At 38.2% G+C, this 25,989-nt stretch overlaps 1 protein-coding gene across 1 annotated transcript in view; it reads right to left on the bottom strand.

The window, feature by feature from the left end:
- Positions 1–25,989, bottom strand: part of MSH2 (mutS homolog 2) — a 46,837-nt gene that overhangs the window by 10,174 nt on the left and 10,674 nt on the right. Inside the window, exons 7-11 of the mRNA XM_027696647.1 lie at positions 12,214–12,413; positions 7,062–7,171; positions 4,746–4,869; positions 3,546–3,696; positions 540–637 (exon numbers count right to left, since the gene is read on the bottom strand). Coding sequence (XP_027552448.1) covers positions 540–637; positions 3,546–3,696; positions 4,746–4,869; positions 7,062–7,171; positions 12,214–12,413 — 683 coding nt within the window. The remainder of the gene's footprint in view (positions 1–539; positions 638–3,545; positions 3,697–4,745; positions 4,870–7,061; positions 7,172–12,213; positions 12,414–25,989) is intronic.

Genomic DNA, 25,989 nt, shown 5'->3' with positions numbered 1-25,989 from the left:
TCTACAGCCCAAACTCCCCAATGCCTCTTCTGCTTTTGGAGCAGTAGGCAATCTTGGAGCAAATATATAGTAATTATTTATGAAAACAAGGATTTTTAAATTGCACCAATTAAGCAATTACTAACTTGATCTTATATTGCATACCAACGTTCTTCACAGACCTTGGGTCCCACTCCCTCAGTTCTCTGTTGTCCTTTACCACTTCTGCCATTTGGGTGAAGGTGCCCAGATTCAGGGAGGTAGGTGAAGCATAGATGTGGTCTTTATGGGTTTATTTTTGTCCCTTCCATGGGATTAGCATTTGCACACACCTCATCACTGCCCATTTGTAGCAATGCCAGGAAAGGGTCTGGTTGCAGAAGACAACTGTATCTCAAACTGTATTTCAAACTTCCAACAACTGTCTGAAAGCCCCACCTCACTTTAAATGTTAATTCTGTGGGGAATGTTACAGTTCTTCTCTACAGAAGGCTCTTAAAGTAACTGCAAGTCCTCCCAGCATTCCAGACTGTGATACCCATCAAAACTGGCATTTTCACCTGAAGCAATGCTAATGATTTCCTTAACAATTGCATCCTGAGCCTCTTCATACTCTTCTCTGTTCCTTTTATATTCTTCTTTGACAGAGCTCAGTTTGCTGTGAAAAAAACAATAATATTTAGAAGCTGTGGTGTTCTGTCTTCACCTGCAATGCCAAACTTCCAGCCTCCTCATCTAAGAGCCAATACCAGCTGTCCCTCACCTGTCTTAAGAGCAAGGTTCAGCACAAGGACCACAAAGCAACTAATCTACAATTCGTTCACACCAGGATATCTGCAATATTAATTCCAAGTTGAAGAACACCCACAAGGGCCAAACCACCAATTCTAGCATCAACACATGATTCTTCAAAATCTTACAGTAGCTGTTTGTTATAGACACTCCATGTGATAAGGACTATCGCTTAAAGCTGAATTTCTGGCCATTTTGCTATGGGATGTGGCACATTATAGAACTGGCAGAGAAGAATTGCTGCTAAGCAACTGTGTAATTAGCCCAGAGTCCTACAGCAGGCTTATCAGAGCTGAAGGCATTGACTTATTTCATTTAGTAAAAACCTCAGTGAACTACTGTCACTAAGAACAGGTTCTAAGTCTTCAAAATAAGGCAAGCTGAAATCAAGAGTTTAAACAAGTCTTTAGTTTTCTCAAGCTCATCTCTCAAACAAGGAACAGAGTCTGCAAGACTGAATAAGAAACACACTCAAGTAGTGTACCCACACTATAAGCAGAAGTCAGCCTTGTGCTTCTAGCACCACCAACAGAAGCAACTATAACTCAAGTAAGCACAGAGAAGTCTGTTTTATTAGTGATGCATGGGCTGCTTCCCTAAGGGAAAGTAACAGATGACACAGAACAGGTTCTAAGTACCATCTTCTCAGTTACAGAAAAGCCTAACTTCATCATACATTTAGATTCATAACATATTTAGAAGCAGAAAAGGCTGTTTTAAATTTCAGGGATGTTTTTAAAAAATATCCTCTGAGTAAACGTTAAAACAAAACGCAATTAAAGTTTACACTTTGTTCATTTAAGTAAATTGGTGTGAAATACACCAACACATTGCTTCGTGTGAACCAATATGTTTGCCCTCCTTTTCAAAGCAAAGGATTTATTACTATGAAAGTGAGTGATTAACAGAAAACAGTCACTACTGGTAATAGCCCTGTCTTGAAACCAACCTTGCCCTGTAGGCAGTGCTCCTCATACTTGTTTGTCATTCAAGATCTCTCTCCCAGTAAACTCCCTTCTCTGCTGCTAATTCCAGCAGGACCAGTTATACATAGAGCAGTACAAGCAGGGTTTGTCTGAAACAGACTGCATGATATATTAAATTCTGCTGCTTTTACCCTTCCAGGTAGCACATGCAGGAGACTTAAAAATTAGTTTTCTCTGGGACCTGCCATTGACAGGTTTGTCAGAAGGCTGAAGTCCAATTAGTGGCTGATTATCAGAGGCATTTCTTAGGGTTGATACTGGGGCTGATACTATTTATGCCTTGATTAACAACCTGAATGATGGGGCTGAATAAATTCTCAAAGATTGTGAACAATACCACAGGAAGGAGAGCTGTCAGTACGCGGGAGGACGCGGCTGCCATTCATTGGGATATCTACAGACTTGAAAAATAGGTGGACAACAATTTCAGCAAAGGCAACAATTTCATCCCTCCACCTGGGATGAAATAACTTCATGTAACAGTAGAGACTGTAGTCCAAACAATAAAAAAAATCATAAAATACTTGGGGGACCCAGTGGACAAGAAGCTGAACACAAGGCAGTGGTGTGCCCTGAGGCAGAGAAGGCCAAGCCCATGCTGGCTGCACTAGCAAGAGTGGACCCAGCATGTTGAAGGAAGTAATTCTTCCCCTCTATTCAGCACTTGCGAGACCATATCTGCAGAGCTGTCCCTGTTTTCTTCCTCCCTGTGAGAGAGATCAAACCTGGAGCACATGGTCACCACAAAGATACAGAGCTGGAGCACATGGCACACAAGGACAGGCTGACAAAGATGCCTGCCCAGGCTGAGAATCTGAAGTCAGCCCAGAGGGAAGAGGCACCAGTCTCTTCTTGGAGGTGCACAACAAAAGGATGAGATACTAAGACCTCAAGTTTCTGAAAGGAAAATTCTCATTAGATCAGATCAGAAAAGTTTTCACAAAGAGTGATTCAGCACTGGAACTTGTGCCCTACTAGGCTGTGAAGGATGCCTGAAGGATGGGCCCTTGGGCAAGGCCTTAGGCTACGTCATCTAACTTGCAGATAGGATCTAATTTCCAAGGTGGATCTGCTTTGAGGGAGAGATAAGAGATTATCACCCAATTCTGCATATCTAACTTTCTACTTCAGTTTGCTCTGAGTAAAAACACTGAAGAACAGAGACATCTTATGACCAAGTCCTTGTTCCTTCTAGAATGCTCTAAAAGAGCTAAAATTCAACAAAAAAAAATAGATTTTTTGCTCAGCTGACCTGTGACAGAACTGCTGTCCAGACAAGGAGACATTGAAACAGCATCAGCCTGAAGACTGACATTTTTAAATAGCTTAATCAAAAGAGGCCCTGAATTGATGTTCAATACACAGGACTAACAGAAATTAGAGCATGACTTGGAACAAAAAAAAGGTAATCACCAACAAAATTGCTGCATGTCATATCTGGTGATAAACATAAATAGCTCTTTCCCTACTGCAGCTTGTAAAAGTGTCTGTATAAACACTTAGAGTGAATGCAATTATGCTACTTGCTGCAGCTAAAACGGAGGAATTAGCCCAAGTCAAAGGACCAAAAATAGCTAACAGTTGGCAGTGGGGAATGCAGCTTTTAACATAAACTGTATGACTATTCTTCCTTCATGCCAGTCTCCCTCAATATTTCAATTGAGCCAATTAAAAACACGAAAATTCAGCCATTCAAGATGCAGGGAAACCAGTTCATCGGTGTAATTAAAAAAGAACAATTCTATTACTTTCACAATAGGCTTGAAAAAGCACCACATGACCTTATACCTGTTGGTGAATTTCACACCATTCTTCTGTGTATCAATTATTGCGTATTTTGAATTGTTACGGAGAACTTTTTCCTCCTTGCAAGTTATTCGAAAGTGATGTCCAAACTGTGAATTTGTCTCCAGTTTGATATTTTTGCCAGCTTCCAAACCTTTTGGATGAAAAGAAAGAAAAAGAAAGCAACTGTATTATCACAAATCCAGCAGCCTGTCCTATTTCTGCTCACTATTCCCCAGTTTCCATAAGCCAATTCAGCAGACTTGCTTTGGTTCTGTACAGGTATGAGAAATATCCAGACCTAACAGGAACACACTGATACATTCTCTGCTCTTACATTGATATGCTCTCAAACTGCATATTCAAATCAGGCTCACAATTACTGTATTGCTATGAATTCTCCAGAAAAGTGAAAAATGTTCATAGCAAATTGCAAGGACATTCTGCATTGCTGCTGCAAGCACAGCACCTGTACTCTTGTGATCCTTCTACTAACACATACTTCTGCTGGTAAGATTTCTCATCTCATCCCTACACGATCTTGTCTTTCCTTCTTTTCATCCAGGTATCTTGTTTACACTAAAAAAAATACCAAGACTAAAAAAAATATGCAAGCCCTTAAGGGTGTAACCTAAAATGGTGTTGCCAGTTTTCCTTGCCACATTTGCATTAAAAGTTGGTGGCTTTTGTTTTTTTAAGTTGCTCTTTGAATGCCTGATTCATCAGCTGCACATGGAATTTTTTTGCATAGGACAATCAATTCTTTAAATGTCTCATTTCCTTACACATTACATTTCGTAAAGAAACATAAAAAGAAAAGTAGCATGTCCTGAATGGACACTCAGGAGAATGCAGGGGGGGGGGGAAGTTTCAATGCATGTCCTCAAAGGATGTAAAACAGAACTAGACTTAGCCAAGAGTTTGATGAGTTACAGTTCTACAAAATGAATTCTGCAGTATATTGCAACACGCTTGGTAATTTCTGAAATGCTTTGGAATGCTGTCTTCGAAAAAAAATAAAGGCCAAGTTCTAAACCAAAAATCACTCTGTTTTCAACAGATTGTACTGAGACAACTAAAGTCACACCAATCCAACAACAAAATAATACAAACATACCTTAACTCCTATGTACCAGTTTTCATCACTTGATCGCAAAACATTTTACAAAGCAGGTAAGAATCAAAGGCAGTTCCAAACCCTACCTAGATCTTTGGCTGCAGTCTTTAACAAGGACTGCATTTGCTCTTCCAGTTCATTCATCTTCTCTCTTAATTCTGTTAAATTAGGATCAAAAGAAGACTTGACAAGAAATTCATGATTCTCCACCTAGGGAAAAATAACAAGAAAAAATTCACATGAACAGATGCAATAAAAAAAAATTACCTCCCTGATCATACACAGTGAAATGAATTCAGTTAATCATTTATTCAACTTTTAAAATACGTATAATTTTGTAATGCAGTGTTGTTTATGATAATTGGTGTCTGATTCAACTGCAAAACAAATACACCTCAAACACTCATTTTCTCAAATAATATACTTTATACAATCAAAATATACCAATTTAACAGACTCCTTTCTGCTGAAATGAAGTTGCCTGCCTATTTATTTACAAACAAGTAACTGAGCAGTAGGCAAAGAAAAAAGAGAAGTCAGGGGAAATGAAATGTTATGTACATAATCTGTATGCTAGCCTGGACTTCTGCAGCTAATTCAGACAGAGTGTAAAAGGATGGGGCATTTCAAAACAAGAAGTCTTTGGAAATGGAAGTTTCTGAAACAGTAATTCCTGCCCAAAGGAGATTCAAAAGGTTATGGAAGGAACCTACTTAATATCACCAAAAGTCCTCCCCAGTTTCAACCCAGCTCTTGAGCTGAAAAGCATACACAGTTCCTTCTAAGCTTAACATTTTCAGAGGCACAGATGAAATAAGTTGTATTTCATCTTTTTTCTCTCTCTTCCTCATGCTTCCACTGCCAGGTGGCTGTATATTGAAAGCACCAACAAACACTGAAGCTGCCCCAAGTTGAGGAGGAGGTTGGAATAGAGGGTTTTTCAAAGGCCTCTTATGATTCTGTGAAAGACAGGAATGGAAGTGACAGTTTCTCAACTTTTATTACAGCTAGGTAAATGAATAACCACATCCCACGCTTTTTGAACTCAAATGTTTCTTTTTATATTAGAATGGATTATTGACATAATTTAGTTGCTATGACAACCTATCCTTCAATTGCACTCAGAATAGAGCCGTTTTGGTTTAACTCTCTAAAAATCTAGGGGGAATTTCAAGTCAAAGTTCAAGTTTTAACATTCATATAGACAAGGGTTATTCTCCTGGTAAAACTAGTGTTGGCTTATCTATAGCTATTTTCCAGTATCTTGATGGGGAGGAAAAACCAAATCCAACATACCAGATTCTATGGTACTTGATTAAAAATAACTGACTTGTTATTCTGTTTAGGACAACAAAACATTTTTAAAGTAGAACCTGAAAAGAAGTTTAAAGAGCTGGACTATGAAGGGTGAAGGCTTAGAACAGCTGTTAGTTTTAAAGAAAACAGAGTCCCAGGGCACACAAACTGCATCAACAGATGGTCTGTAACTAGTATAAAGCTATAAATTTCTTCATTACCATATATCACAAATTACAGCAACATGTCAATCAAACAGTCTTTCCATAAACAGTAAAAGGCAGTTGATGGATGCAATAACACAATACAAAGAGATAAAATGCAGTGCTTCTGCCTTTGGAGAAAAGTACGCGTGTTCAAAATTTTAAAGCCACTGCAGTTTCCACAAGTTCGACACCTTGTCCTTGTACCACATCTGGCATGAGGTTAGGCAGATTTTATACTTTCAGAATCAACTAAGACTGACACAGCAATCTTAAAAGACTTGCCAAGTTTACTAAAATTACTGAAAGACCCTGCTGAGAGAGGAACATGAAATACGTTTCTAACCAAGTATGTCCATTTCAAAATCCATCTTATCAGCTCTCTAACAAATATAATGGGAGAAAAGTAAAGTCAGCCTTTAAGCCTAAGTCAATAATTTTTCAGAGAGGTAAACTGTTAGTTATGAAGACTTAATCCCACTAAATAGCACCAAGTCTAATGAACTTCTTAGAAGTAAAAAAATATGTAATAAACATATTCTGGCTACATTCTAGACATGAGACATATCACAGTAACTTTAAAAATACAAAGAAGCAGAGAAATTTACAAAATTACTTGTCCACTTTCAATACTGACGAGGTTTTGAAAAAATAGTTTCAGGTCCACAGCATCCATGTATACAGAGCCTTTTCTCATTGGATAGATAATTTCAGATAGCAGGTGAATATCCTGTTGATATTCAACTGCTATACTAATAACAGTCTTCATATATTCCACAGATAAATTATCACTAACTGCTTAATATAGAAGATCAATTAAATTTAGTGAGTGTAGAGCAGATTGCGAAGTTCAATAAGAAACTTTAATTGCCAAGTAAACCCCTCCCACACACCAGCCCATACCTTATCCATGTCCAATGTTGTATCTATCATCTCCAGAAATTTTGAGAAGTCAGAGTAGATATCATTAAGGGGTGTTATGAACACTGCCAACAACAACATCTGGTGAGCTCCTGTTAAGAACAAACAAGAAAAATTATTATTCACAAAACCTCACATATTTACCAGAATTCACTTATCCAAGATAAACAACGCAACTACATAGCTGGTTAATTTTTACTAAGATGGGTTGTGATTATTTCACTGAAACATGTGTACCTTTTCCTAAATTGGCATTATCCCACCTACATTCTGATCGAGTTTGTACCTATCCTGTCATCTTTGTTCATAACTGGTTGTATTCATTCCCTTCTACTATGAGTAAGACTGCAGACAAATAACACTTTGAAAGTAAACCTGCTGTCTCAATGTTACCAATTCTTGCACATAAAAAGTTGAAATAGCTTTAGGAAAAGTGTAGGTCTCATCATCCACACTCAGTTTTTAACTTTCCTTAAAACAAAATTACCAAAACTTGGGAATATTTGGTAGATTACAATACAGACAAATAGAAATCGAGGTGTTTGATGTCATTTGATTTTGTTTTCCACAAAAAATCCAGATTTTTATAGTCACTGATGTTTCCACTAAACAGGAAGTCATCAAAATTAAATTAGACTCTTCCAAGGTATTTTGTTAGCACAGATACTCTGTGCTACTAAGTGACATATTGGCTGGAAGTCACCAAGAGCAGTTTACAGTTAACAGGCACAAATATTGTCAATTTTGTGAAAGAAGTATTTTCTTCAGGCCTACAAATAAGCACCTATGTCCAGCAGCCAGCTCTGAAAACATTCTGTCAGGAAATAAATGTTTACACCTTTGCAGCATTCAAGTTATGATTTAATCACAGAAAGATTAGCATTATTGACTATGTGATTTACAGAAAATGTCTCAAACTGAATCCAATACTAGGAGCTTAGAGTCACAGGATTATGTACAGAATTATGCTATTTGCCTCTAATGTTTGCAGGCAAGGCCTTGCACATTAACAGAGAAATACAGAATTGAGCTCTGGCTATTCCGCAGCCTCTCAATTTCTCACCAGACTAGGGAAAAAAGTTCTAATCTTTCACAAGAAAAATTTCCATACAAATTTATAGAAGTCACACAGTGAGGACATGATTACCCAAGGGAATCTCTCTTCTCTCTCAGCTCTGTAATTCAAGTAGAAAGAAAAAGTTTGGTTTGATTCCTTTTCCTCCCATGCCTTTTTGCTTCCCCACTCCCTTGAGCTTTTAAAGTTAAAGCTCTAAACTGATTAGTCTCTATTATTAGAGAAAAAAAATCATATATTATTGAGAGATTATTTAACTTGTAAAAATGCAGTTTTCTGCTGATTAAAATCTTTAAAATTAAGAGAGAGATGAAATAAAGTACAGCTCGTTTTTTATTCCAAATCTCATTCAGTATTTTCTTCTCCTCCAGTAAGAAGACACCTAGAAAATAAAAGGACTCAGCAAAGAAGGAAGAGATTGAAGAGCAGAAAACCTTCACATCCACTCTTCAGAGTGGATTTAGCAGTTTCCAGTGCTCCAGCTGACAGAGTACATGGCACACACCATGAAATGATCTTCAGTATTCCCGAATTAATGAAAAATGACTGTGCTTGAACCTAAAGTAGCTATTAGAATTTCTTTTACTGAAAGGAGTAAGTTAAGTAGGGAAGTTTCATTATACCATTTCATTATTTAAGTTTGAAGAGTACATCTTCAGACATCACAGAAAGATGTCACATTAATTTATTAAGTAAATTAAATACCAATGTATTTACATATATTTATTATATGGTTAGAACCCATACATTGCAAAATTTATTTACACTTTCAGTCCAACTTGAAACTCAGTATCCAACATTTGAAGGAAGTAAAATAGTGGAGTTAGTAAATACTGAGTCTTTTTAAAAGCTGTATGTGTATGCCTTTCTTAAAAGCATAGCACTCATCATTAAGAGAATATGAGCAAGAAACACCATTGAAAAATTCTAAATGAAACCCCAACATGTCTTGCACCTGCATTCATAAACTCATAGAAAAGATGCATAGTAAAAAAACCCACTTTTGCACCTACTCAACATTATCAGCATGTAAGCTAACCACTGAGAGAAAGACTAATGAACCTATGTACAGCCAAAAGCATAGATGCATACTGATCACAGAGCCTATCTGTTCCCAGGTACAGTTTTTAATTTAAACCATAATTTACTTACTGAAGCACAGAGAAATGTTTATTACACACATTAAAAACTTGACTATTAATATGGTTTAAAAGTGTTGTATAGAAATTAAAATCAAGCACTAACCTTCAGACTTGAAACACAATTAGTCTGGCAACAAACTGACACTATCCAGGGAATACAGACAAATCTCATCAGTAAGTGCACCAGCCATTTTGATTGCATAATCGAAATTGGGATAAAAGGAAAAGAACAATGGAAATTGGGATAAAATATAGTACAGTTAACTAGAGGCAGATCATACCCATATAGTGCAACATCTCTCTGAGATACTGAATGCCTAAAACAAAGGGAAATCTGCAGACCTAATTTGGGCTGTTCTAAAGCATTCAGCAGGGTGTCACAGGAGATGTTAAGGTGCAAGGTCTATGATTTATGAAATGATCAGGAGGCAGATAAAGGGGACATCACCCACTTGCAAAGGATGAAAGAGCTGAAAGGACATCAGCAATACAGTCCCTCCAGGGCTTAGACAAGCATTTATCTTTAAAAGATGTGTGAATTTATATTATTGCACAAAAGAAAGCTGCTTATAAAAGCCACTAAAATATACAATATGGAAGATACCAGTAGATTATATTGGAATAAGATGAATCAGAAATAGATCAGCACTAACTGACCTTAGAAACTGGGCTAATAGAAATGAAGTAGAATTTAACACGGAGTAAGATGACACATTGATATATAAATGTGTTTCCACTATGAGTAAGGGAATAATCAGCTGGATATGAGAAAGGAGGGGAAACAGCCAAGTTTTGATCACAACATGGTTATAATACACCAGTGCAACAGTCTTGGAAAGAATAGTACTGAAACAGGCAACAAAAGGTATTTCCAAAAGCAGAGGAGGGGGATTCAAGTCACTGTATACAGAATGGTAAAAATACATCTGAAACCCAGCATCCAATTTCTGTGTCCTGCATATTTACAGCCTTAAGATAAAGAGTGCCCATTTGAGATAGGAAGGAAGATGTTTCAGTAGCTTCTTGAAGACAAAAATCTTTTAAGTACCTACATTTTATGCCCCAGTAATTTGAGTAATGAACTGCTGCTCCCTTTTGCCAGCCATAGCAAAATGATTTGATGACTCAGAGTCCTTTCCCATCTTATGCTGATTTCTTACGTCTAAAACAGAAGAAGTCATCTTCACTCATTAGCTCCCTCCACAGGTTTCACCATCCATAAAAACAAGGATCTCAATTAAGCAATGCTTCGCACTGAGGGAAAGGCAATCACTGCTGATCACTTCATGGTATAGTTGCTCTCCCCACAGCCATTCATGAGGTAAGAAGTTCAGAAACTGGCAGATACTCAGAATGGTGAAAAATCTTTCTGACTTCCCATCCCTTGATGAGTTAAAACATTTTGTACAGTCACAAACAGAAAAATTACCAGATCCAGTCTGAATCAGTCACACACATTCAAAATTACCAGACCATTCATGTAGTTTAAACAGGTGGTACAAGCACAAAGAAAAATAAAAATAACACGTCGCCTATTTTAAATTATCTTTGATATACTGCTGGTGATTGCCCTACTAAGGCCAACTGATTCACATGCAGAACAGCAAGAACCTTTTGCAGTCTATTAATTTTTCCATATGGTGAGCTTAGCAGTTTGCCTTACACAGCTTGCTCCTCAAAACTTCTAAAAATGGAATTGTTTTCCTACCCCAATGTTATGACAGAGAAACTCTGTTGATCCAAATGACAACTAATAGAAAAAGAAATACAGACAGGAAGCCAACATTCTGAACTAATACCTCAGTTTAAGATGGGAATCCAAGAGCTCCACGTCAAGGCTAAAAGAAGCAGAGTCTGTTTGGAAAAGCCAAAGGGACACGACTGAGGCAGCTAAAGAGTGGCACAGCTCTTTAAGAACAAAAGTAAACAAAAAAGTTGTATCTGCCAGTTCCTTCCCAGCTTGAGATTTTAACTGCTTTTGGAAATAACAAAGCCAGCAACTAAAAATTAATTTATTTTAAGATTAATATTTTAGAAGATAAATTTCATTACCTGAAGTCATAAAACTATAGTACAGAAAAGTATAAAACACTGGGTAGCTTTATTGCCTACTCAAATACAGGAGAGATTTTTTGCAACCATACCATTTCAAATAACAGTTCTCTTTAAGGCTTTGCTGCTTGCTTTATGCACAGAGATTTTCAAACAAATTAATGGGCTTCTACAAAAATATGCTTTCTGGCAGGTTGGGACTGTTACTGCTAAATTTAATCACCCCTTCATTATGCTGATCTTATCCTGCATTTTCTTGGCTACACACAGAAAAGAAAAAGAAATAGCAGCATTTATGTTTTCTAGAATTGCCTGTCATAGTACTGCTCTTCCTACTAATGAAGATCAGACAAAACTCTGCCACATTACTCGTATCAAATACAGGAGCACGACGATTTAAAAAAAAAAAGCCACTCCAATTATACTAATAACGCTTAAATTGATTTTTTTTGTGTTTAATTACAACCCAAAGTGCAAAATGTCTTCAAAAGGAAGACAACAATATTGTATGAATGTTATCTTTTTTGTAAGATCATAATAACACACACAATTGGTCAGAAATTCTTAGAGACGCGTCCAGATCAAAGATTACCACACCATCACCCAAGTATTCAAGTATTCAAGTTCTAGTATTTCAGGTATTACACACTAATTGGAACACTTATTCATGCAAGGATTTGGCTATGTATATTATTAAGTATCTGACTGGCATTTCAGAATTTAACCTCATTTCAAATTCAAATGTGTTTAAGCTTTATCCCTGCAACAAAAGAACACGGGGAACACATTTTTGGAAATCTACACACTCTTTCTTTGCATCATCAATATACTATGAAACACTGAAAATAGATGGGGGTAGTATTACCTTCATGTTTTTGTAGTGCTGCTATAACATTAGGCACTTGATTAATAGCCTGGTACATTCGGTAACAGTCCTGTAAGTTTGCTGCTTGTCTCTGAAATTTCTTTGCCATCCGGTTGAGGTCTGGAAAGCGACGTAAGAGATCTTCTTGAAGGCACTGACGTAGTTCTGGATCCATCACAAATGCTTCAACCAAATTCAACCTAAGTAAGAAGTTCACAGCAATGATTAGCATGGCATAATATGTAATTCTTTTATGACACCAGTGAGAATGAAAACACTTATCCGACAGTTCCTATCTGTACTTTCCCTATGGTTGTATCCATTGGCCAACTCGCCTGATTTAAAAAAAACAAATGAAACTAAGACAACCCATGAGCTGAGAAAGCAAGGATATTTAGCCTATGTCAGGCTTCGGTAGTTTTGAAAAGTTGGGGTTTCTAATGAACAGCATTGAAGGGAAACTGTTTTGAGCACTAATGCCAACATCTATTCAATTAGGTATGTTAACCCTCAAAATCAACTCTGAGATTAATCCTTTCCCTGAACCATAAAAGAAGTCTTCCAGTAGTCTATGAAAAAAAGAGGCATTAACTAGGAAAAAACCCCCACTCTTGGCAGATTTTAGCTTCCTGTGGTCGAGGCCAACATTTACACTGCGCAGCTGTGCAACCCTGGACCACAGAATCAGAGTCCTCAAGGTTGGAAGGCACCTCTGGACACTGACTACTCCAACCTCTGCTCAAAGTAGGGTCACAGCTAAAGTCAACTGCCCGGGACAGTGCCCAGTCACATTCTGGGTATCCCCAAGGATAGCGCCAGTATTGACCCCTGGAACACACAACTAGCGACTGACCTCCAGGTGGACTTCATGCCCCTGATCACCCTCCTTTGAGTCTGGTAGCTCAGCTGGTTTTCAGCCCACCACACAGTCTACTTGCCTAGTCCATACTTCATCAGATGTAAGGGGAGACAGTGACAGCTGAAATCATGATAAGCAACATTCACTGTTCTTCCCTTATCCAACCACCTCAATTTGTTGTAGAAGGCTATTGGGTTAGCCAGGCATGATCTTCCTTTTGTAAATCCATGCCAACTACTTCCAAACTACTGTTTGTCTCATGGCAGGTATTGGGGGACTGCATTCTTATCAACGTCTGTACTGTCTGCCAGCCTTGTTGTCACCACTGACTCCCAGCTTGCCTTCCCTTACTGCAGGTCCCTGACATTTTGGGTTGGCTGTTTTTGTTGGTGTTTTTTTGTTTGGTTGGGTTTTTTTATGTGGGGTTCTTTTTTTAATAGTGAAATAAATATTCTTTCACTGCTGAAAGCAAGTGTAAATCTCAACAAGAAGTGACAGAGCATTAAATTGTATTTCTTCACTAGAATGTAACTGACTTTCATACATTTCTTGTTTTGTTTTTTTTGCATCATCTCTACATATTTTGCATTTGCAGTTAAACAAAGAAGTCAGATATTGTTTGTTTTGGAGAGGCCACTTTTTTTCGGTCATACTTTCAGAATAGGAAGGGAGAGCTCTGCCTCCTTCAGAGACCTCCATGCATTATATACTGTACTCATTACTGGTTAATCACATTAACATATCATCTATCAATATCTTGGCTTCAGCAGGGAAGTTAATTTCATGTAGAGACATGTAAGCAAAGAAAGGACAGCTTTCACCATATTATTCCTCCTGGTTTGCTTACTGGCAGAAAAATCCATTTGTCTCAATTACAGTAACATTTGCACTTGCAAACTGCATTGGAAATTACTTTTTTTTTTTTGTCATTTTGAAAGCAGTAATCTCTACATTACACCATGCAGTGTTTTGCAGAGAGTGCCAGTTGCTGGCAACAGTACACAGGGGTTAACATGGTACACTGCCTCAGATAATTAGCAAAGGCTCACTCAAGAAACCAAGGCTTTGGCCAAGGCAATACAAGAGACAAAGACCCCCTGGACAGGCAGTGGTACACATCTGTATATAAAAAAATTCAAAAAGGATGTCCTTCTGTTGCAGAAAGTATTCTACCCCCAGCATTCCATGAACCTTCTGTATTATACCAAACAAAACCAATTAAAAAGATGAGAGAAGAATCCTACCTCTACATTTACCCATTCAACTACTGCCTTAATAAATACAGAGATCAACATTACTAATTCATAATAGTGCTTTCCTTCCAAAAGATAAATTCAAGTTTCAGCATGTACACAGAGCTTGCGATAAGTAGACAGGAATATACTTAGGATACCTACCGCAAGAATGCAGAAGATTTGTTAAAGAAACATGATAAAAGCCAAGTAATTTTCAATTCTAATCCTTGTTGGTGTTTCTGAGCACAATTTCTAGCTTTCAGGCTTCTGTCAAGAAGGTTTGGAGGAATAATAGGAATTATGTGATCTTGTCACAGCAGATACATTGCCGTGTTTATGACAAATCCCTACATTTTACCAAGCAGACCTGATTTACGACTCACATTACAAACTGACTTCTCTAAGGCACCAGCAGCAACCAGTGATCAAACACGTTTTCTAAAGACCAGATTTTTTTAAAATATTAAAAAACAAAAACAAAACCAAAAACAAAACCCCCACCAAACTAAAGACACCCGATACAACTGCTTAACAGCCTAAATATAAGCCCACTAATTGGATGTTTTCCTAACATCCCCAAGGGATTAGAGAAGGAACCATCTTGCCAACTTGTACCTCCTCACAGAAGCTAAGGAACTTGGTCATTTTTAGTCATTTTTAGTCATTTTTAGTCATGTAACCTGGAAACAATTCCTTTGGGAAAAACAAAACGGGATTCAATGAAAACTTCTCCACAAAGCAGACCCATGTGTTACCTTCCTTGGTCTTTAGCAGTGACAGTCATGGCAAACACACAAGAGGTTGTACTATCCTGGTGTTACATGCTCTCACTTCCCAGGTAATATTTAAGATTTGTAAGCATATTTATCACTTCTCAATTATCACAATACCACCACATATCAATCCATAAAGAGGAACTAGTTGCAAACACCTTCAAGTTTTATTACCTGCAAAACTCCACGAATTTCTGGTTTAAAACAACCTTTCATCACTTAAAAAAAGTACTAGGAAGAAAGCAAGACACATCAGGAGTGTTTTTCCACTAAAAAAGTAAATTTTAATCTAGAAAAATACTATTCTTGCCTGCAGTAGGAAACCAGAGTTTGGTGTTTTATCCAACCTGCTTAGGCTACAGACTACTCCACAGTTTCAACATTAAATTTTCCAGCATAAAAACTTTTTTTTTTCTGATTTTGAAGGCCAGTCTCGCACACGCAAGAATGTGCAAAATTCAAGTTCACCATCAACATTAGATCCTATCTTGCCCTCTGATAGCTTATGCTTAAAGCCAGAGTGCTTAGCCTCTCTTCCAAGATGTCTTTACACAATCAGTAATACTGGAGTATGGATATATACACAGAATCACTTCTTGGAACTTGGTAAATGTTGCACTGGGAAAAGTGCTGCACTGCACCAGTAGCAACAGTTTTTATAATGCTACTGTACCTTATCTTTAAAATACACAGAGACTTGCCTTCAACCTGACACAGAGATGCCCAACACCCTTCATGAATCCATGTAAACCTCTGTAAGACACAACCAGAATATGTCCATTCTTTCTATACACATTGGTTTATACTTTTTCTCATTAAAATCCAAACCATTCCTGTTCCCTCCAATCAGTTGGCCTGGTTTGGTCTTCATTAAAAGTTTGGTCCTTACTTGTGTCACCTATAAAAGTGTCAGTACAGTTGCTATAATGATCATTAAAGAGTATCTTCTGGACTCTTGAGCTTATCTCCATCAGGATTTAGACTTCTTCTTTTTCTTGCTTGTGCCTTTTGCACAAACAAACCCTTCACTTTCATCACATGATTCCCTCAGCTTGTTCAACAGCCTCTTGGAAAAGGACTTGTCAAAGGCATTTTGAAAGCTCTAATTTATTTTTTTCCCCCTCTTTTGTCCACAACAATGACAAGTTCAAAGAAGTCTCAGATCAGCATGAAAATTTTCCTCTGCCAAAACCATGATAATTAGACTAACATTTCATGACCTTACTAGTACTGTTCTATCTTCCCTCTTACAGTTGCCAACCACTAAGATATGTCTGACAGGTTTGTGTTCATGCCACATTTTGCATAACAATTTCCTGTTGGTAAGAACACATAAAAGGTTGCTGAACAGAAAGAATAACATTAAGGTAATGCAACCATAAGCCATGAATAATGCTCACAAGTAATAATGAAATCAAATGACAGTTTGTTTTTAATATAAAGCTCAACTAAGGAAAAAAAAAAGGAAAACACAAAATGAAACAAACAAAAGAATCCAAGAAAGTGTAATCAAACAACAGCTGACAACACTGGATAACTTGTTTCTGCCACACAGGCAAAAGGGAAAGGAAAATAGGGCAAAACTTTCCACCGCAGATCTAAGGCTGCACAGTCAAGATAACAGAAAAAATGATAAGTAGTGAAACCACACTAGAACATAAATGAAATCTTTGTTTCAAGACTGTTATTTAAGTTTGCAAACTAAACTACAAAAACAGCAAACAAAAGTTCCGCTAATATAACTGAAAATCAACACAAGTGCTTTTCTTGAACTTGGAAATTGTAACTACCTTTTATTCCTGCTATGCAAACCCACAGCTGTTTATCAGCTTTGAACTCTGTGCAATAATAAGTAACGTTAGGCTTAGTGTGCTCTGAGAGACAGAGAGAGAAAAAAACCCACCCATCTCCAAGGGTCTGCTGGATATACTGGAATCCAGCTTAAAACATTTCATCTTTCCCCAGTTTTACTGTTACTAAGAGTCATCTCTTGAACCTACTGTTGACAAAAGACTAACACTACACCAAAAAAAAGACAACAAAAATCTGTTTTCAATCTCATAAATGTCACACACTTTCCCAAGTCTCAACACAACACTTCGTTCCACCGAGGTTGACATCACATTTGACATCAGAAGAGATTGCTTCTTCTTTTGCTACAGCTATGCAGCATTTTTCATCACCATTTTAAGGTTATTGCACTCAATACTGCCTCAACACAGAGGCTGTCAGGAGGGCTTAATTATATTTCTAGATTTTTACAGAGCTAGATATAGAAGTTTAAGTTAATAGGGAAACATTAATCAAGACTGATTTGTATACAGATTTCATAGAAGGATGAAAAGAATTTAGTTTGCAGAAATAATAACTAAACTAAGATATGAAAATAAAAGATCAGTTTGAATGAACAGAATATTTTTAATGCCCGAGCAGGATCAGCCAGCATAAAAAAGAAAATCTAACAAATCAATAAGCTGTACAATACACTCATTTATAAAGCATCTAAGATGTAAACTTCTCCACCACCATCCTGCAAAACCCTGGGTAGTTCCATGCCTCTCTGTGCATGCAGGAGGAACAACACTTCCCTCAAGCACCTCTGCTCAGAAAAAGGTTTTTTATCATTTCATGAAACTTGGATCCATAAAAAATCAGTAATACATACTTAATAATAAGTAATATATATTTAATTACTACTACAGGGGTAGTGACTTAAAATCCCAAATACTTGTAGATGTTTTCATGGGGAAAAAAATGTACTAACTAAAAACTCCACGTGACACGAGGAAAAAAAATTGTTAACACTGAAATCAAATTAAGAATGTACTCTTTTACAGGAGAAGCTGACTTTTAGGAAGATTTTAAAGTTTGTAACTCCCCTATGTAACAGCTGCATCTTCTGAAGAGCGCATATTTGTATTCTCTGCCTGCTAAAGGGTTTCTTGACAGCAGATTAAGATCAACTTTCCTGTTCAACTTGATTATAGCAAATTTTAATCGAGAAACACCACTTACAAAAGCAACATATTAAGAACTGCTTTAAGATATACTGAGCCTTTCATCTCACCACAAGTTTCAGAGTATGCACAGTTGTATCAGTTTAATTTCATATTTTCTTTATACAAAGGAAAGTGGAAAAACACTTCATGTACCACTATTTTGTTTTCCCTTGGGTTTCTTTCAAACCCAGATCTCTTCTTAATCCAATTCTTCTTAATTTGCCTTTAGCCAAGGCAAATCCTCCCTTCACATACTTAACCTAGACATATAAAACACCATCTTACCTGTTCTAATTCAGTTTTCCTTTCCACACAAAGCATATGGGATTTTAACACCCTGGAGGAAGCCCACACCAGAGCAAGTTGCTGTAGTTGATTAATAATGGCATTTGTGTTTTCCAGCCAGAAAAAAGCAAGGCACTATCCTAAGCTCCCTTTATAGACTTCTCCTGGTGACCCAGTCGTTCCCTAGGCAATCATCTCTCTCACAAAAATCAGCCAAAGTCCAGTTCACTGCCTCAGGTAAGCAGTAGATAACACCTTAAATTTGCAAAGCTCTCTTTTCATGCCAGAGAACCTCAGTGTGCTTTACAGCCTTTGAAGTATTGACAGACACCTAAGATGGGCACATGGGAACCTAAATCAGATCTCTGAAGCCTAATACAGAGAAGTACTTTAGTCCAGCTCACATCTTAGCAGCATAAAGATCACACTGACCATCCCAAGACATTTTGCCCAATACAATCAGAGCTGTTGCATGCATTTATAAAAATAACATTTCAAGTTTCTCAGACAAGCACAAAGAAGTAACAATGCAAAATACTTAGGCAACACACACCTGCTTTTGGAAGTGGTAAGTTAGACACAAAAGACTTTTTTTATGAAACTGGAGCAATCTCTGTAAACAATTTGAAATAAAAATAACACAAAACCTGAGGAACGAGGAACGAGCAGCTTTAGAGAGACTAATACCATCAAAAGCCATTTTATTTTACTCATATACCATAGGCTTAGGACCAGTGATCTTCTCAATCCCCACTCAGCTCACACTGGAAACTGTGCATAGAGAGAAGCTGCCCTGATTTCTGGCAGTGAGCATCCAGCTGGTAGCAACTTTTACCCAAGCAACAGGAACAGCCTTGCAGGGGGCTCACCACAGGCACCAGTTCTTCCAATACTTCGACGATGCAAGACTTGAATCCAGGCTTTTGAGAACGTTGCTCTCTGGCTGAGTTGTATACACACCTCTCCAGCACTTCTTACATACGAGACAGAACATCCCAAACAAGGGGTCAAAATCTTCCTGTTTTTCTAATAAGACTGTACCAATTTGGCCCTAAAATATCATTAGGGTCCAAAATCTGACGTCTGAGCGAGTGTCCCAAGCTGGTCATCTGAGCGAGATCTCTTTCAGCTCTCCCAAATTTGTATGCACAAGTGCCTGTAGTTCAGAAGCAGACAACACAGGCAATTCCAACAGGCTTGGGTGAGAGGCCTGTGCCTAGGTAAGGAAGGTTTCTCCCTACTCTGTCTGCCAAAAGAGCAGCCTGCACATTCACGTTATTCCCCTCCATGCTAAATGGTTCAAGTTGTTCTGTTTCCCACCTGCTCTTGCCCAAATCATGTGACCTGTTATTGTTTCTTCCTGGCATGCTAGCAAAAAGTTGGTTTTGTTTCCTCAGTTAATATGCTGTAAATGTCTCTTTGTTATCCAATCACTTCACAGCTTCCCTCCCTGAAAACTATTGTTACAACCTAAAAACAACAAAAAAACCCCTAAACTAAAAGATATACCTTGCCTACATAACAAAACTTTGAAGATGACAGTGAAGTACAACAGTGCACATACATCCTCGATGCAGAATTTGAAGTGCATTACTGTTTTATGCGAGGGATGTGAAATTACAGGCTTCTAACAATGAAAAGAAATTGTATAATAGATTAACAGCAACAGCAAACCAGGAACAAAGAGCCCCACAGTGATGCATGTCACAGTTTACCTGTAATGTCTGTGTTCTTCCAAAGACAATGCTGTCATCCCAGTAAGATTATAGCAATCCCTGTACTCTGATGACCTCCCTAGCTTCTAAAAAGATTTTGCAATGATTCACAGTTCTAAACCCAAACAGTTTCAAAACTTCTTCCCTGCAGGAACAAAACAGTCATAGAGACCAAGCATGACTTGGCTCAGTGGTAGAGCTTGAAAGCTGTCCTGCTCTTTACACAGGCAAGCCACGGAGCACAGAGGAAGAAAAGATGGTAGTCTGGAAAAGGGAGCTGTGGACACCGCAGGTTAACACTGAGGGTGATGCTCCCAGTTGCAGCCCCCTCCTTAAACACACATCTTCATTTGCTGTGGCTGTGTTTGCTTTCCACCTCTGGCTTCCCTGAACCACCTTGTCCTGGGGTGGCCCTGCCAGCTGTGGAAAAGCCCAGTTGTATCCTGATGTTGTCTTAAGATGTATAAGAAAATATGCCCTCAAGCCACAGTTCTACCAACACTTCTAAGCTGGCAGAAACTGGTACTGCCACCATGAAAAGTGTGAGATAATACTGTGGCCCATTGTTCTTCTACCTGCCATACTTTCTCCCTCAAGTTTTAAATTAAGTAAATCAAGGGATCTCAAGGCACATCTGATGCCCCCAGGACGTATTTAGCACTAAAAATTGGTCTTCACTCCATTATAACAGGGCAGCTCTTCAAATTGAAGCCACTACTATCATCTTTTAATCTCAAATATAAGTTGAAGCAACCACAGATATGATGACTGCTTTTGCAGCTCTATTGAAGTAATCCCTTGCAATACAGAGCCCAAGGTTTGAAGAGCAGCTTTAGACCCTAGGAGAGCCACAGAAATAAAATTGCACACACTTTCCAGAGCTCTGGGTACACAGAGCATGCTACTAAGCAGCTGGACAGATCAGGCTCCCTGCTGTTTAACCTGAAAGATTAAGCAATATAAGAGAAAGCCACATCCAAATATCAGTCTCCTGCCTTTTCTAGTTTTCCTAATTAGTCTCCAAACCAACAATACCGGATATTTCTAACCTCAGGATGGTTCATTTAAAGATAAACTTTTAACTCAAATAAATGCATTCTTCCAAATAATCAAGAGTTCACACTCCTCTACAACAGTTATATAACATAAAATTAATATTTATTAGAGAGGCAACAGAGTCTTTCCCATCCTACATGAACTCTTGAATGTACCATTTGAGTATTATGTTAAAGTTTAGAGATAGTAAATTAAAGCCCTGAGATTATCACGGGGGTACCAGGCACAAAGTAACTATTTTCTGTAACAACCAAGCAAAGCTTTGGAAGCTGTATGAATTGACTGTGAGGCAAGCTAATAAGCTCAGAATAAAAATACAAAACAGGATTATCAGGAAAACCAGTGAACTCCAATTTAACATTGGGGTTTTTTTCCTCCCAAGATACTTATGTGTTCTGAAATAAGTTAACAATAATTCATTATTCTTGCATGAGTGTTTAAACACTTTCCAAACCCAGGAGATGAGGCAAGGTAAAGAAGAAAACAATTCTTCAGCAAAAAAACAAAATCTTTGGTCTAATTCTTGCCAGCAAGGTACCACTTGATGCAATTAAGACCTTGCTACTGAAGCAGACTGCTGCAGCAGCAGTATTTTTAGACCTTGAAGAAAAGGAGTGCCTGGCATCATGCTGAAGAACATGCAAATAAAGCAGCACCACACAACAAGCAGAGCTTCACTTTGGCCCCTATATCCAGGACACACATCAAAGTGAGGAACTGCAGGACTCTTCAGGCATGCACACAAATTCCCTACAACAAAAAGTAAGAGAAGCAGAAAGGAATCATTTTCCCTTCATTTATGGGGCAAGGCTGGCAGTGCTCCTGGTGGCACCAGCACAGATCTGTCCCTTCACACAGCCAAGAGCTGCGGGCTGTGAACTGTGTTTCACAGCAATACAGAGGGGGAATACTGCACAGAACGACAAAGTGTTACCAACCTTTAGACATGCATGTTTATACAAGAAGAAAACAGAAGATCCATCAGCAAAGCTGAATTTTGAATGCAAGATGTTTTACACAGCAAATCCTTTCCAATTTCTAAAACCCATCATGATCCTGCTGGACTAAACAGTCTCTTGCTCTCAAGGAACTGCACAGACAAAAGTGATAAAAGGATAACTCATAAACCAAGATTCCCCAAGTATCACCCAAAAACTTCATCAGAGACATGTTTTTTGTCTTTCCAATGTTAGCAAAGATATTATTTATTTATTTCCATGCATATATTATTTTCCATAAAATTTTCATAGTCTGCTTTCTGTAGGAGCTAAAAATAGTCAAATAGCATCTTCAGAGTGAATTTGTCAGGAAAGCAGCGGGTTTATTAAGCAATGCCAGTGCACAGCTCTATTTCACAGATTCAGACACTTTTCCAGTCCAAGGATTGGCAGATAGCCATTCTATCCTCCTGTAGCAAGTTTGGTAATCCAACTCACAACATAAATTAATTAGCATAGGCTCTAAAAAGTCAAAATACCAAGAGAAAGCAAACACTTACAAGTCAGATTATTAAAATTGAACAACAGGCTTTTGGTATTAGTTGACCTGCACTTAAGAAGATGTTAATCTTCTCATGTTTATGATGATAGCAGGTCATGGACCAGCTGCAGAGGAGCAAAAGGATTAATTTTAGATGACAACTTCCCTCACTTTGTCATGGATTAGTTTTCATCATGTGAACAAGCCAAATCAAATTAATCTGGAGATATGAGACCAAAAACAAAAAGCAAGTAGGAGGTACAGATTGCCCCTTTTGGCAACTGCCTGGTTTTATTGGATTAGATGCTATACAGCATGATATCCCTGATTATTTAAGCATGACAAACTCCCCATCAAAAGATAAATGAGGCAGCTACAGGAACACTAGTGCGAGTGCCAATAACAAGGGAACTGGTGACAATCCACACTCAGGGGAGCATGACTGCACCTTTTGACTTCAAGTGCTTACAGACAGAGTTAGCCATCTACAAAACAACTCCGTACCACAGGCTGCTGCATGGTGCACAGGAGTCAAAAACAAATAAAAAAACCTTCACACCAAATCTTGACCACTGAAGACCAAAGAAACCTACATACAGAACAGGTGGTGTGAGCAATGTCAAGGACATGAGGGCAAAAAGATTCTAATTTGAATAAAGACAAGAACAACCAGTTTTACTTTTTTTGAACATTGCCATTCAATCAACACAGTATTTAGGCTTCTAGAAAACAAATGCCCATCTTTTAAGAATTATTAATAAAACTCTGTTTCTTATATGACAACAAAGAGCAATGAAGACGATGGAGCAAGAACCCATCAAGTACTACACAGTCATGGGCACGTTTGTAAGCCCCATATAGAGAAACTGCTCCACCCAAAACCTTCCAGAGAAACACAAGATGGAAAGCAGCAGGGGCTGCTTCTCAGCCTAATGCCTAAAGGCGCAGAGGTTTTCTGCCAGTCTTCCCTTTTAATTAAATATGGCATTTTTGAATCCTGTGATAAAACTATATTACTGCATGCTCTTTAAAGACTAGAGACAGCTAAGGAAAGGTGTTTCCATTATTATTTTTTTGTGCTTTATTCCTTACAAGTTGCCATACACTATTAAAATTAAGAGGTTAAGTTTATTACACTACTCCATCAACACTAATACTCTTTTGAATTGCTAACCTGTACATTTCTTTAATCTTGTGCAGACTAAGAGCATACTGAACAAGTTCTATTTCTTAGTCGTAAAAATCCAAATATTTCTTCATTTGCATTCATTCTGTACAGAAGAAACTCAAAACTGTATGTCAACAAAACATTAAAGACTTATACAAGATTCATACATGAGAAATGAAATTAAATTGCAAGTCAAGACAAAATTATCTTGCCAAGAGCTTCCACTGCAGTGTCCTAAGATCCACCTTCCTACTGTTTTTGCATATAAATTAAATAAAGCAGAAACAATAATGTGTCCACTGTTCTTTCACAGAGAATATACCATATTCCTATATACAATGTTCAAAATAGTGACTACCAAGGACACTGTTACCAACCTGAGAGCTTTGCACCTGTACACAGTAAAAGTTTTCATACAGTCCTGAACACTTAAACACAGATTCTAAGTAAAAGTTAACAATGGCAGTAAATGCCATCCACCCCTAATGGCAGGCTGAGAGACAAAGAACAGTATGGCAGCAACAGATTCACATTTCCCTAAATAAACAGCAATTTGATTATGTCTTACAAGTCTGAAAACCAATTTGACATTTCAGTCAAATTTTAATTTTCATTTCTGTTGAGCCTCAAAATTCAGATGCAAAAGACACTGACTAAAAGCTTAATCCTTCTATTCATTTTGCACCAAGTGAGGACTTGTCAGGAAGAAGTGGGCGAGACTAGAAGATACTATGACTACCTGCTCCAGTGCTGCACCACTGAATGCCACCTGTAATTTACCGATTTGCAACACTGATTGCTGATCCCTGACCTAGAAGACAAATTATTTAAACAACGTACAGAATACAATCACCAACACTGTCTTTCCCACACCTGAAGGTGTCATGAAAGGAGTCTTTTTTTAAGCTTGTCAGACAAGAAAACTAAAAATAAGTCTTTTGCAACACAAGAATCCAAGCTTTTTGAAAGGTTTCGAGCACCTGGCATTTTGATGGAAGTTCCTTCCTAGAGACACGGCCTGACACGTGCCTGACTAGTAGAGCTTTTGTTTAATGTCTCTAGACAGCACTCAACGTCAACCTCAGTTTCACAAGCAGACCCAAATGAAAATACAAGTAAACTGGTAGTTTTGAAAAGAGTAAACATAGGTGAAAGGAGGGGAGAGGGTTAAAGAAGAAGCATTGAGAGCTTCAAGCTCCAAACATTTCTGTAGGGAACTTAGAGATGATAACTTTTGGAATGACAAAGGTGACATTTTTCTAACATTTCTAGAGGCTTATTGGAAGCCAACACCATTTTCATGTCACTGGAATGACAACTTCTTTTATGCGAAGTATTTATTGCATCACGATCTCCATGACAATAAGAAATCATATTTCTGTCTTCCAATTGGTTCAGATTCAACCTGTATTTCAGAAGCTTCTTTAAAGGCATTAGGAGCACTCTGAGCATTTAAAATGCATTTGAATTAGGTCATTTAGACAAACCTCCAAGCTGGTCACATTTTCCCTTCCCTTACTGAGGACACAGGCCACCACATACTAATTAAACTGCCTGAAATCTGTCTGTGGCTGGGGAGAAGTACTGACCTGTACTCAGAAAAGTACTGAAGGTCTTTCCAGAGCTGCTAACCACAATGAAAAAAGCAACAAAGCCTATCTGCAATGCTTTGCAGGGACAACTGCAGGTTAGAAAGGAACACAAAAGCAGTGAAGACCTATTGCAGAACAATTTACCCTGGAACTCAAGACCTTTAGGTCCAGCCCCTGCTCAAAACAAGGCTAATTTCAATTGAACACTGAACAAGAACAGAGATACCTCCATCTCTCTGAGCACACATTCCAGAGTCTGACCATCCTCATGGGGGAAACTTTTTTCTTTATATTCAGCTTGGAGAGTCCTTTGGTGAAGTTGGTGTCTGTTTTGTCTCATGGTTTTGCTGTGCCTTTGCCTGACTTCTCCTTCTCCCTGACTCCCATGCTCTCAGCAGCTGAAACAAGCAGTTAGAGCTGCCCCTTAGTCTTCTCCTATACAGACTACAAACCCAGCTCCCTCAGCCTCTCCCCACTCACCACACGTGCAGCAGCTCACGGACCTGCTCAGTGGCTCTCTGCTGGACCTGTTCTTTTTGTCTATCCTGTCCTGCAAAGCCCTACACTGGATACACTACTCCAGATGCAGCCTCACAGCTTCCAAGCAGATGTGAA

The sequence above is a fragment of the Neopelma chrysocephalum genome, unplaced genomic scaffold (assembly GCF_003984885.1).
Source record: "Neopelma chrysocephalum unplaced genomic scaffold, ASM398488v2 Primary Assembly neopelma1_108, whole genome shotgun sequence".
Classification (NCBI taxonomy): Eukaryota; Metazoa; Chordata; class Aves; order Passeriformes; family Pipridae; genus Neopelma; species Neopelma chrysocephalum.
The sequence above is the reverse complement of the archived record's forward strand: the minus strand, read 5'-3'. Positions and strand labels throughout refer to the sequence as shown.